The sequence below is a fragment of the Haliotis cracherodii genome, unplaced genomic scaffold, assembly GCF_022045235.1.
Source record: "Haliotis cracherodii isolate W230 unplaced genomic scaffold, xgHalCrac1.p SCAF_22, whole genome shotgun sequence".
NCBI lineage: Eukaryota > Metazoa > Mollusca > Gastropoda > Lepetellida > Haliotidae > Haliotis > Haliotis cracherodii.
The window spans coordinates 100,798-114,988 of record NW_027266278.1 but is presented as its reverse complement, the minus strand read 5'-3'; the positions used below and the strand labels follow the sequence as shown (position 1 = coordinate 114,988).

The window sequence follows — 14,191 nt, the reverse complement described above, 5'->3', positions numbered from 1 at the left end:
TTCTTTTGCTCTCAGGGATATTTTGCCAAGGATGATGCATGTTTGTGGTTGCTATGTAGATAGTCGAAGTGTTGATAGTGGTTTTTTTATGGATGCTGCATTATTGATGGAAATTATTGAAGTGTTGTGCTGTGAGCATGATAAGTTTCTGCCTTGTATTCACCACATATCAGACAGATAGTATGTCACAATCCAAGAGAATATGTTTATGAATATTTGTGAATGGTTGCTATATGCACACATTTTGAAGAGCTTTCTGTGTGTTGTGGGGTAGAAGGCTGGAGGGGGTTACATTTGTTTGTAGATGCTGTTGGGAATGCATATGATGGTGCTTGTTATCTGTCTCTGTGCCACAGGGAGTATTTATTTTCTTACTGTTCATCGTCTTGTCTTGGTCTGTGTCTATGAGTGTTCATCAATGCTGTCCATGGCCCTTGTCACTGGGCGGTGGCAGCCTCAGGGTAATGTTTGTGAAGACAGCATGTTTTCACCAGTTACGATGTGTTGATGAGATATTTCCTGTTTTGAGAAGTTATGATGTTGTGATGGTGAGATATCTCCCGTTTTGAGAAGTTGTGATGTTGTGATGGTGAGAAATCTCCTGTTTTGAGAAGTTGTGATGGTGAGATACCTCCTGTTTTGAGAAGTTACGATGTTGTAATGGTGAGATACCTCTTAATTTGAGAGGTTAGGATTGCGTGATGGTGAGATAATCTCCTTTTTTGAGAAGTTACGATGTTGTGTTGGTGAGATACCTCCTGTTTTTTCAGAAATAACAATGCTGCGATGGTGAGATAATCTCCTGTTTTGAGCTGTTACGAGTCGTGATGGTGAGATAATCTCCTGTTTTGAGAAGTTATGATGTTGTGATGTGAGATACCTCCTGTTTTGAGGAATTGCACTGTTACGATGGTGAGATAATCTCCTGTTTTGAGAAGTTACGATGGTGAGATACCTCCTGTTTTGAGAAATTACAATAGTACGATGGTGAGATAATCTCCTTTTTGAGAAGTTACGATGTTGTGATAGTGAGAAAATCCCCTGTTTTGAGAATTTACGATGTTGTAATGGTGAGATACCTCCTGTTTTGAGAAATTATAATGTTGTGGTGGTGAGATATCTCCTGTTTTGAGAAGTTACGATGTTGTGATGGGGGATAATCTCCTGTTTTGAGAAGTTACGATGTTGTGATGGTGAGATACCTCCTGTTTTGAGAAGTTACGATGTTGTGATGATGAGATCATCTCCTGTTTTGAGAAGTGAAGATGTTGTGATGGTGAGATATCTCCTGTTTTGAGAAGTGAAGATGTTGTGATGGTGAAATATTCTCCTATTTTGAGAAGTTATGATTTTGTGATGGTGAGAAAATCTCCTGTTTTGAGAATTTATGATGTTGTGATGGTGAGATATCTCCTGTTTTGAGAATTTATGATGTTGTTATGGTGAGATACCTCCTGTTTTGAGAAGTTACGATGTCGTGATGGTGAGATACCTCCTGTTTTGAGAAGTTACGATGTTGTGATGGTGAGATAATCTCCTGTTTTGAGAAGTTACGAGTTGTGATGGTGAAATGTTTCCTGTTTTGAGAAGTTACGATGTTGTGATGGTGAGATACCTCCTGTTTTGAGAAGTTACGATGTTGTGATGGTGAGATAATCTCCTGCTTTGAGAAGTTACGATGTTGTGATGGTGAGATAATCTCCTGTTTTGAGAAGTTACGATGTTGTGATGGTGAGATAATCTCCTGTTTTGAGAAGTTACGAGTTGTGATGGTGAAATGTTTCCTGTTTTGAGAAGTTAAGATGTTGTGATGGTGAGATACCTCCTGTTTTGAGAAGTTAAGATGTTGTAATGGTGAGAAAATCTCCTGTTTTGAGAAGTTATGATGTTGCAATGGTGAGATAATCTCCTGTTTTGAGAAGTTACGAGTTGTGATGGTGAGATAATCTCCTTTTTTGAGAAGTTACGATGTTGTGATGGTGAGATACCTCCTTTTTTGAAAAATTACGATGTTGTGATGGTGAAATAATTTCCTTTTTTGAGAAGTTAAGATGTTGTGATGGTGAGATACCTCCTGTTTTGAGAAGTTACGATGTTGTGATGGTGAGATAATCTCCTGTTTTGAGAATTTACGATGTTGTGAAGGTGAGATATTTCCTGTTTTGAGAAGTTACGATGTTGTGATGGTGAAATGTTTCCTATTTTGAGAAGTTACGATGTCGTGATGCTGAGGTGATCTCTCAAATCAAGTAGACCATGTCGGCCAAACGTGATAAGCACACCAGAACTTTGCATTTCGAGGATGAAGGCCGAGGAGACACACAGAACAAGGTCTCAACTAAGTCAATCAAAGGAGATATTCTCGACTCTGACTCAAATCGCTTGAGTAGGTTGTTGTCATGGCGCTGTGTTCTGTCCCATCCAAGACTCGTCACTGGTGAGGTAAAGCTTGATGACTTTGTTCCGTTCTGTCTGAACTTGAGGAAGGTGGACGGCATCGCAAGACCTGCAGTGGTGAGTGGGGCAGCGACATCTGTCTTGAGTTTGTTTGTGTACTGTGCACATATTGGCACCGCCGTGACTGTCTTATGTCGTTTTGAAGAAATGGGAATTATGATCCTCTTAGTTCTTAGGTCACTTTGTTGAATGGGGCTTTGTCCATACTTACACAGTCATAGTGCTAAGAGGGTCATTTATCCCTTATCTTAACATAGACTTTTGACATTCATTGCGCTCAGATGTCTATTGAACGAAGTATAGCAAGCATGAAGGGGTGAAGGCCGGAGGTGATTATATCAGCGTTGTCATTGTCTGTTTTTGTTGCAGCTTGTCAACACCCGGGCAGAGTACCAGCTGTCTGTCAGTCTCTACGATGTGGCGTTCCGGGAGTTCTGTGGTCGACAGTGGCTGGGACCGACGATGGCAGGAAGGGGAGGAGCTACCAGTCTGCCCAAGTTACAATATAACCAGGTACTCAGTCTGCCCAAGTTACAATATAACCAGGCACTCAGTCTACCCAAGTTACAATATAACTAGGTACTCGGTCTGCCCAAGTTACAATATAACCAGGTACTCAGTCTGCACAATATAACCAGGTACTCGGTCTGCCCAAGTTACAATATAACCAGGTACTGTCTGCACAATATAACCAGGTACTCAGTCTGCACAATATAACCAGGTACTCGGTCTGCCCAAGTTACAATATAACCAGGTACTCAGTCTGCACAATATAACCAGGTACTCGGTCTGCCCAAGTTACAATATAACCACGTACTCTGTCTGCACAATATAACCAGGTACTCGGTCTGCCCAAGTTACAATATAACCAGGTACTCAGTCTGCACAATATAACCAGGTACTCGGTCTGCCCAAGTTACAATATAACCAGGTACTGTCTGCACAATATAACCAGGTACTCAGTCTGCACAATATAACCAGGTACTCGGTCTGCCCAAGTTACAATATAACCAGGTACTCAGTCTGCACAATATAACCAGGTACTCGGTCTGCCCAAGTTACAATATAACCAGGTACTCAGTCTGCCCAAGTTACAATATAACCAGGTACTCAGTCTGCATAATATAACCAGGCATGCGTTCAATAGGCCGAGGCGCTTTCTGAGCGCTTACTTAGCGCTCTCTGCGGGCGCTCGGGTTTAATCGAATGACCAGGCAACTGCCGCCGGCAGAGGGTGCGGTTTTCAAAATGGCGTTGCAGACTGATTTTAGCAATATTGTTGAACATTGTGTATGTAAAGTATTATTGTTTATAATAAAGATACGATAAACTTTACGTTAGTTAGACGGTCACCGATCAGTCAACAAAACTCTATTTTATGGCATTATCGGGATATACGTCGACCCAACTGATGTAATCCTACCGACTTATTTAACATTGGAAAATCAAAATATAGACTGTGATTGTCAGTGACACTCTACACTGAATGAGATTTCTCAGTTCGCTGTACACTAATTAGTGGTAGATATGCTTGTCGGGGATAAGATATCAGTTCTCTACACACGTTAGGTCACTGTAGAGAGTTGGTTATGTACGTAAATTTTATATGATAATATATAGGAGATAAATCGTGGATTTTGTTGCATCCGTTTGTTCGCTCTATCCGTGTTCGTTATACTCGTGTCGTACTGTATTTACAAACGTACTGGGGTAAATAAAATACAGTCGAATTGGAACGTTAGGTGAATAAGGACTTCTGGTTCTGCATTGAAGCTATCGAAGATGTGGATTTAAGAGCCCAAATAAAATCTTATTTCTTAAAACTGCATTCCAGGTATTATATTTACCAGTTATTTGGGTAAAACATAATGGTTTGATGTTTATATTCATATATATTTAATTTCAGTATATTCTGGACAGTTATCAAGGAGAATAGATTAAATACATCGGGAAAAACATGTCACTATATTGCCAAAACGGCAAGAACAAAGTCTCATAAATCACAAAAATAATTAATTACCTATAGGGTTAGAAAAAAAATCGAGTTACTAAAAATCGTATGTGCACTGGTGCAATATCGTTCACGCGCGCTAGTATATTTTATTACTTGCGCTTGAAGAGATCACCCGTTTAATAAACATACAGCTGTATTACACATTGTGTAATACCAAAACGCGTGCTTATGTACTCTCGGAACACGTTTCACGAACAAATATTGAAAGCTCTCAACATGGCTTATTCAATGACATTGCGTGTGGAGTTGAGTTGAGAGGAGCTTATGCACACCCGATGACCCCAGCAACCTTGTTGCTAGGCTGACGTCACACTGCAATGTTTCGCTGATGGATCTTGCAACAAAATTCCACAAATTACGTCATCGGGTATTGTGACGTTATTGTAAACTTTGAGGTGCAAGGCCCGTTCCACAAGGCGATCGTATTGTATCGCAACGACAATCGTTAGTCTGTTAAAGTATGTGAGTTGCGATAGTCTTAGCCCTACGATAATTTTGTGAATTCTAAAGGTGGACTGTTGTATGGTATTAAATTCATTTTGACGTGTTTAAAGTATTATTCAGTTAAACTCATTTGGACTATGCCGTGGATCGTGTAGGTGTCAGCCTATTCATACTCAACAGTATAATTCTAAAAACGTTATAAATGGCAAGTAATAAATAAAATACTATACCATGCTAAACTCGCTCCCGTGTAAAACCAATTTTATTAAACTCGTGAATAGTTGTGGTATCTGACTCGCTTTCGCTCGGCAGATACAACTATTCACTCGTTTCATAAAATTGGTATTACACGGGAGCTCGTTTAGTATTCTATTTTCATAGCTGAAAACTGTTGACGTCATTTAACAATTGTGGTGTTCTAAGACGGCGGTCGTGATCAGTGCATTTCTCTAAAGGAAAGCTCAGATGGATTAAGAAATAATAGGTAACAAAGAAGTTATTACACTCGCATGTTTGTCATACTGATTTTACGAAACTCGTCTAAGAATAAATGTATTACCCTCGCTCTTGTTCGGGAAAAACAATATTTCCTGGGGTGTGTTTTTTTAGTCAACACTTGGGGATTCCTGGTTATGTTCATTGACCAAAAGTAATCTATGCATGCATATTGTATGATTCAACTAAATGGATCGGTGACTTGGTGGATTGTGTTTCATTGTACCCCGACGGCCATTCGTAACCACTTGCCCCTTTCAGTAACCTAACTGCTTGTCCCCGAATAACACAAGTTGGTCACTAATGCCCCGAAGGCATGGTACGTTGTCCAAATCAACCACTGGTAAAGTTGTCAGGGACAAAATCAATTATTTACAGGCCACCCTGATATTGCTGGAATATTGTAACTGCAGTAAAAAACAACAATTCGCAATGTTTTAGATTTATTTAAGAGAAGATAGACACCTATGAAAATATCTCAATTTACGTTTCCAGTTTCGACAAATGAAGGTTTATATTGCATAATAACACATGTCAAATGTTTACAAAAAGAAATCATATGAGTGTTATTGGGACAAAACTGCAACTTCATACCAAATTTTATTATGCATGAATCTTGTTCACAAACAGACGCATGAAAAGCAATTTTTCTGTACTGAAATTAACATGGGTTGCAAGGGAAAATACTCCGTGCTGTGAGGGACTTCACAATGCAGCTAAAACAATTGGAATGTCCTGGTTTTAACAAGTGAAAAGTCTTCCAATAAATGTATTTACTTATGTGGTGGTATCAAACATCACCACTGAGTCCGTGTATGTCTAACAAGTTGTTCCATGTCGAAAATGTAATGTTCACAGGCCCCGCATTTGTCCAAGTCCGCCATCTTTGTCCCTCGGCGTGCCTCCCCCTCAGTATGCGCGGAGGCGCTAGAAAGCGCTCTCAGCGTGCGTTCCGTTCATTAGGAAATATTCGGAGGTGCTCGCTGGGGCCTCGGCACCAAACGGCTTATTGAATGCACGCCAGGTACTCGGTCTGCCCAAGTTACAATATAACCAGGTACTCAGTCTGCCCAAGTTACAATATAACCAGGTACTCAGTCTGCCCAAGTTACAATATAACCAGGTACTCAGTCTGCCCAAGTTACATTATAACCAGGTACTCAGTCTGCCCAAGTTACAATATAACCAGGTACTCAGTCTGCCCAAATTACATTATAACCAGGTACTCGGTCTGCCCAAGTTACAATATAACCAGGTACTCAGTCTGCCCAAGTTACAATATAACCAGGTACTCAGTCTGCCCAAGTTACAATATAACCAGGTACTCAGTCTGCCCAAGTTACATTATAACCAGGTACTCAGTCTGCCCAAGTTACAATATAACCAGGTCCTCAATCTGCCCAAATCAAAACAAGTTAATTTGGCCAGAAGTACAACTTAGGCTTCAGGTATATCAATGTTCTGATATCGTTCAATAACCATCAAGTAGCCAATTCCCTTCCACTGATTTACCCACCTGAACTAGAAATTAAGGAGACCAGTGAGACCGCCTCACCTGAGTGACAAAACACTCTCTACAAGACTATGACTGTATGTCATCTTTCCAGTCGTCGACTCTCCCTTTATGTCAAGCAGTATTCCAGCAGCTCCTGCCCTTGGTGTCCACGTTTGAGGTTCAATCTACCAAGATTTCAAAGAGCATCATACAACTCTTGCTCAGAAGTTTGTTTGTTCTGGTTGCAACATTCAAGGCCTTAGTAAGCTTTCCAAATGTTTTTTATTACCTATATATGGGAACAGAGATGCTGGGTAGTATCTTTTCTGTAACATCAGAGGTTACGACAGTCACTTTATGCCAATTGTCTTCTTTAGAAAGCCTGTAATTTTCCCATTCATCATGTTCACTCATCTTTTTGCACAAACTCATCTCTACTATACAAGACTCGTCATTTACTACATAAAGAGTTCTAAAAACTGTATATTTTATTCATTCAAATTAAATATCTTTCACACATGCTGTTTACGATAATTGAATACACGAAACATAAAAACTAATTAAGATTTGTAGTTTAAATTTGATTGAATAAATTGTCTGTTATACCTGCATGTAAACAGCATTCCTCATCTCTTAACATCAAACTATTGTGTATGTTGTAGACATGTTTAGGACATTTCCCTATTTGTCGCCTCAGTGACAAGAATTATGTCTGATGCAATTCCCTATTTTGACTCTTACCATTTGTTCCCGTGTTTTTCCAGGTGAACAAACATTTGACTTGTCTTTGCATGTGTTTGTGAAGGGTGCTACCGGTGGGGCAGGATACGTTCACCTTTTCGCAAACACCTGGTATCATCACTATTTGTTAGTGATTCATAAACACATTCTCAAGATATAGTCGGAATTGTACAATCGACTCTGCTTTATGCAGAGATTTCTATTGGATATGGAACGGGTTTTGTCGCTATATTTACAGAGTTACAGTGAGTAATGTTTGTTTCAGCACATCTACTTCCACACGTCTATCACCAACATCAGCCTGATTGCGGTGGTGGAGATTGTGGCCCACACTTACGATGACTCGGGACGGCGCCAGGCTGTGGCCTGTGGCTGGGGCATCATCCGGCCCTTCAAGAATGACTCCGACTTGCCGGACTCTGCGCGGAGCGTCCAGCTGCCAACACAGAAGTAAGCAGCTGAAACAGTAACAATGGCGTCTCAGAGGAGACAGTAACAGTGGTCCTGTTGTGCAAGTCTGACCTAGCTGGCTTGTGTGGTGGTTCTGACCGTCACTTTGCCCTTCAGAGTGAAGGTCACTGTCCATTGCTCACTGCTGTTCAAGTACCTGGGAGGGATGTCAGGCAGGTCCCCCCAGGAGTCAGTCCGTGCTTGTTCTCTTTGGATTATTTTGTTTAATGTATTCCTGGTTCCTCTACACTTGCATGCCTACGGAACACATGGAGGGAGGGGGGAGGTTGAATACTGTTTTAACAAATATGCCTTTTTGTGGCAGACAAGTTCTTTTTTTTCAAACAGTCTGAAGTGTAATTTTGGTTTTCAAGTATTTTGGGGACAAATTTATTTTGTTCGATAAAATCGCAGACCCCCAAGTTGCAATGGAAGATAAAGTGAATATACTTCAGACAAGGGGAGATAAACTGAATATACTTTAGACAATGGGAGATAAACTGAATATACTTTAGACAATGGGAGATAAACTGAATATACTTTAGACAATGGGAGATAAACTGAATATACTTTAGACAGTGGGAGATAAACTGAATATACTTTAGACAATGGGAGATAAACTGAATATACTTTAGACAATGGGAGATAAACTGAATATACTTTAGACAATGGGAGATAAACTGAATATACTTTAGACAATGGGAGGTAACCTGAATATACTTTAGACAATGGGAGATAAACTGAATATACTTTAGACAATGGGAGATAAACTGAATATACTTTAGACAATGGGAGATAAACTGAATATACTTTAGACAATGGGAGATAAACTGAATATACTTTAGATAATGGGAGATAAACTGAATATACTTTAGATAATGGGAGATAAACTGAATATACTTTAGACAATGGGAGATAAACTGAATATACTTTAGACAATGGGAGATAAACTGAATATACTTTAGACAATGGGAGATAAACATTATTTGCTGAAACAAGGTGTGTACAAAAGGAAAAGAATCACAAAATACCTGCCTCAAGCAGAGTTCAATTTGACATGCATCCTCTCGGGATTGTTGTGCCAAGAAAAACATCCAAGTGTTTTTGATCACAATTAGGTTTAATGTTCTTAATTTTTCAAAACAATTCTAAAGGCTTTGTGCATATTGTTCATGCATGTTTCTCTACAACTAAAAGATACTTGATTGCCCCACACACTCTGTGAGGTCTTTGACCTTGTTAAACCACACACTCTGTGAGGTCTTTGACCTTGTTAAACCACACACTCTGTGAGGTCTTTGACCTTGTTAAACCACACACTCCATGAGGTCTTTGACCTTGTTAAACCACACTCTCTGTGAGGTCTTTGACCTTGTTAAACCACACACTCTGTGAGGTCTTTAACCTTGTTAACCAACCACACACTCTGTGAGGTCTTTGACCTTGTTAACCAACCACACACTCTGTGAGGTCTTTGACCTTGTTAACCAACCACACACTCCATGAGGTCTTTGACCTTGTTAAACCACACACTCTGTGAGGTCTTTAACCTTGTTAACCAACCACACACTCTGTGAGGTCTTTGACCTTGTTAACCAACCACACACTCTGTGAGGTCTTTGACCTTGTTAACCAACCACACACTCCATGAGGTCTTTGACCTTGTTAAACCACACACTCTGTGAGGTCTTTAACCTTGTTAAACCACACACTCTGTGAGGTCTTTAACCTTGTTAAACCACACACTGTGAGGTCTTTGACCTTGTTAAACTACACACTCTGTGAGGTCTTTAACCTTGTTAAACCACACACTCTGTGAGGTCTTTGACCTTGTTAAACCACGTGCACACTGTGTGATGTCTTTACCTTGTTAAACCACACACTGTGTGATGTCTTTACCTTGTTAAACCACACACTGTGTGATGTCCTTGACCTTGTTACACATGGTTCAGTCATGACTGTCGCACACTTACTTGCAATCCTAAGACTTGGTAGTTGTTGGATCTTTCCAAGTGGTCTTGATGAAGATACTGGCTGGATGTGGTGGTGTTGTCTAGTTTGGCCTGAGGATGTGACACATGTACAGATGGGTGTTATGTTGCAGGGTTGAGATGTACTACGGATCTCCCAGAGCTCTGCTGTTCATGGACGACCCCCTGGAGAGTAAGTGTCTTTTGATATTCTCCCCAATCTTTCACAATACTTCCCCATGTTACCCATCCATGTTCCTTATCTTTAGCCCTGTAAATCCCTGTAATTCCCCATTTGGCCCTATAAATCCCTGTAATTCCCCATTTGGCCCTATAAATCCCTGTAATTCCCCATTTGGCCTTATAAATCCCTGTAATTCCCCATTTGGCCCTATAAATCCCTGTAATTCCCCATTTGGCCCTATAAATCCCTGTAATTCCCCATTTGGCCTTATAAATCCCTGTAATTCCCTATTTGGCTTTATAAATCCCTGTCATTCCCCATTTGGCCCTGTAAATCCCTGTAATTCCCAATTTGGACCTATAAATCCCTGTAATTCCCCAATTGGCCCTATAAATCCCTGTAATTTCCCATTTGGCCCTGTAAATCCCTGTAATTCCCAATTTGGACCTATAAATCCCTGTAATTCCCCAATTGGCCCTATAAATCCCTGTAATTTCCAATTTGGCCATGTAAATCCCTGTAATTCCCAATTTGGACCTATAAATCCCTGTAATTCCCCATTTGGCCCTATAAATCCCTGTAATTTCCCATTTGGCCCTATAAATCCCTGTAATTCCCAATTTGGCCCTGTAAATCCCTGTAATCTTCCATTTGGCCCTGTAAATCCCTGTAATTCCCCATTTGGCCTTATAAATCCCTGTAATTCCCCATTTGGCCCTGTAAATCCCTGTAATTCCCCATTTGGCCCTATGAATCCCTGTAATTCCCCATTTGGCCCTGTAAATCCCAGTAATTCCCCATTTGGCCCTGTAAATCCCTGTAATTCCCCATTTGGCCTTATAAATCCCTGTAATTCCCCATTTGGCCCTATAAATCCCTGTAATTCCCCATTTGGCCTTATAAATCCCTGTAATTCCCCATTTGGCCCTATAAATCCCTGTAATTCCCCATTTGGCCTTATAAATCCCTGTAATTCCCCATTTGGCCCTATAAATCCCTGTAATTCCCCATTTGGCCTTATAAATCCCTGTAATTCCCCATTTGGCCCTGTAAATCCCTGTAATTCCCCATTTGGCCCTGTAAATCCCTGTAATCTTCCATTTGGCCCTATAAATCCCTGTTATTTTTCATTTGGTCCTATAAATCCCTGTAATTCCCCATTTGGCAGTATAAATCCCTGTAATTCCCCATTTGGCCTTATATATGCCTGTACTTGCCCATTTGGCCCTATAAAACCCTAACCCTAAACCTTCCCCCATGTAATGTAGAGTTGACTGTTGTGTTTAAACCTACCCCCATGTGGCCTTGACTGTGGTGTTTAAACCTTCCCCCATGAGATGTGGTGGTGCCTGTTGTGTTTAAACCTTCCCCCAGGTGATGAGGAGTTGACTGTTGTGTTTAAACCTTCCCGTATGATGTGGAGTTGACTGTTGTGTTTTAACCTTCCCCCATGAGATGTGGCGTTGACTGTTGTGTTTTAACCTTCCCCCATGAGATGTGGCGTTGACTGTTGTGTTTAAACCTTCCCCCATGAGATGTGGCGGTGCCTGTTGTGTTTAAACCTTCCCCCAGGTGATGAGGAGTTGACTGTTGTGTTTAAACCTTCCCGTATGATGTGGAGTTGACTGTTGTGTTTTAACCTTCCCCCATGAGATGTGGCGTTGACTGTTGTGTTTTAACCTTCCCCCATGAGATGTGGCGTTGACTATTGTGTTTAGACCTTCCCCCATGAGATATGGCGTTGACTGTTGTGTTTAAACCTTCCCCCATGAGATGTGGCGTTGACTATTGAGTTTAAACCTTCCCCCATAAGATGTGGCGTTGACTGTTGTGTTTACACCTTCCCCCATGAGTTGTAGAGTTGACTGTTGTGTTTTAACCTTCCCCCATGAGATGTGGCGTTGACTGTTGTGTTTAAACCTTCCCCCATGAGATGTGGCGTTGACTATTGTGTTTAGACCTTCCCGTGTGATGTAGAGTTGACTGTTGTGTTTAAACCTTCCCATATGATATGGAGTTCACTGTTGTGTTTAAACCTTCCCGAGTGATGTGTTGTTGACTGTTGTGTTTAAGCCTTCCCATGTGATGTAGAGTTGACTGTTGTGTTTAAACCTTCCCATATGATATGGAGTTCACTGTTGTGTTTAAACCTTTCCGTGTGATGTAGAGTTGACTGTTGTGTTTAAGCCTTCCCATATGATATGGAGTTCACTGTTGTGTTTAAACCTTTCCGTGTGATGTAGAGTTGACTGTTGTGTTTAAACCTTCCCATATGATATGGAGTTCACTGTTGTGTTTAAACCTTCCCGAGTGATGTGTTGTTGACTGTTGTGTTTAAGCCTTCCCCCAGGTGATGAGGAGTTCACTGTTGTGTTTAAACCTTTCCGTGTGATGTAGAGTTGACTGTTGTGTTTAAGCCTTCCCATGTGATGTGTATTGACTGTTTCAGGTAACCAGTTGCTCAAGCCGATTACGGGATGCCAGCTCAGCTTCACCGTGGCGACCCACAAGTCTATGCTGAGGGTCATGAACCTGATTCCAGAGAATGTCATCGTCAGCGGAAAGGACGTCATCCCGGGGATGGTGGATGACCAAACTGCAGGTGAGATATTGACGGAATTCCATCGTATGACAGTGTGGAATTCATACCTGAATGTTTATGGTAATAGTTATGTTAGTCCCCTTTCACAAAGCGATTTCAGCTGAAATGCATCACAGGTCTCAATGGCCACGTCAAATGTGGTCTTACTTCAGCTGCTGTGACCCCGATTTGAGAACTCTATATTTTACCCTAAGAACGTATCTCTGCGTTGTGTTGAGCACTTTTTTCATGAAAAATGTCGCAATGGTCTCAAACCACATCAAATGGCATTTCACGTCGCCTAACCTTAGCCCGTTTTTAGGCCGATTTGGAGCACTTGATATTTTACCTTATTATCCTCCAAAAGGCCGAGTTGTTAGCGTTACCACTGACCTGCTGTCTGGTATGTACAGGGGCGGACAAGTTGAAGCGTCCGAAGACGTTGCGCACGGTGCCAATTCAGCTGGAGGGTGTGTATGTGCACCTGCAGCCCAATATGGACATGTTCGAGACGGAACTTTGCTCACTGATGCAGGATGATCGGGCACTCCGAGAGAAGAAGACGCTGGAAGATGCTCCCCCTGTCACAGTCTTAGAGAGACGATTACAGGTACGTGCTGCCTGCCTCTATCACCTGAAACCTGACTAACGATTACAGGTGTACACGTCGTGTGATTGGTGATTACAGGTGTACACAATGAGTGATTGTTGATTACAGGTGTACGCGTTGTGTGATTGTTGATTACAGATGTACACGTTGTGTGATTGTTGATTACAGGTGTACACTTTGTGTGATTGTTGATTACAGGTGTACACGTCGTGTGATTGTTGACTACAGGTGTACACGTTGTGTGATTGTTGATTACAGGTGTACACTTTGTGTGATTGTTGATTACAGGCGTACACGTTGTGTGATTGTTGATTACAGGTGTACACTTTGTGTGATTGTTGATTACAGGTGTACACTTTGTGTGATTGTTGATTACAGGTGTACACGTCATGTGATTGTTGATTACAGGTGTACACTTTGTGTGATTGTTGATTACAGGTGTACACGTCATGTGATTGTTGATTACAGGTGTACACATTGTGTGATTGTTGATTACAGGTGTACACGTTGTGTGATTGTTGATTACAGGTGTACACGTCGTGTGATTGGTGATTACAGATGTATACGTGTGATTGTTGATTACAGGTGTACACATTGTGTGATTGGTGATTAAAGGTGTACACGTCGTGTGATTGGTGATTACAAGTGTAGAACATTGTGTGATTGTTGAATACAGGTGTACACATAGTGTGATTGTTGATTACAGGTGTACACGTCGTGTGATTGGTGATTAAGGGTGTACACATCGTG

The 14,191-nt window shown here is 41.1% G+C and overlaps 1 protein-coding gene across 4 annotated transcripts in view; it reads left to right on the top strand.

Moving 5' to 3' along the window:
- Positions 1–14,191, top strand: part of LOC139471233 (nephrocystin-4-like) — an 89,449-nt gene that overhangs the window by 23,941 nt on the left and 51,317 nt on the right. For 3 of the 4 annotated variants that reach the window (XM_071253522.1, XM_071253526.1, XM_071253523.1), the window contains exons 2-7: positions 2,212–2,514; positions 2,827–2,970; positions 7,912–8,096; positions 10,201–10,259; positions 12,700–12,852; positions 13,245–13,441. In XM_071253522.1, coding sequence (XP_071109623.1) covers positions 2,257–2,514; positions 2,827–2,970; positions 7,912–8,096; positions 10,201–10,259; positions 12,700–12,852; positions 13,245–13,441 — 996 coding nt within the window. In that variant the 5' untranslated portion in view covers positions 2,212–2,256. The remainder of the gene's footprint in view (positions 1–2,211; positions 2,515–2,826; positions 2,971–7,911; positions 8,097–10,200; positions 10,260–12,699; positions 12,853–13,244; positions 13,442–14,191) is intronic. The other variant, XM_071253525.1, reaches the window with a different exon arrangement.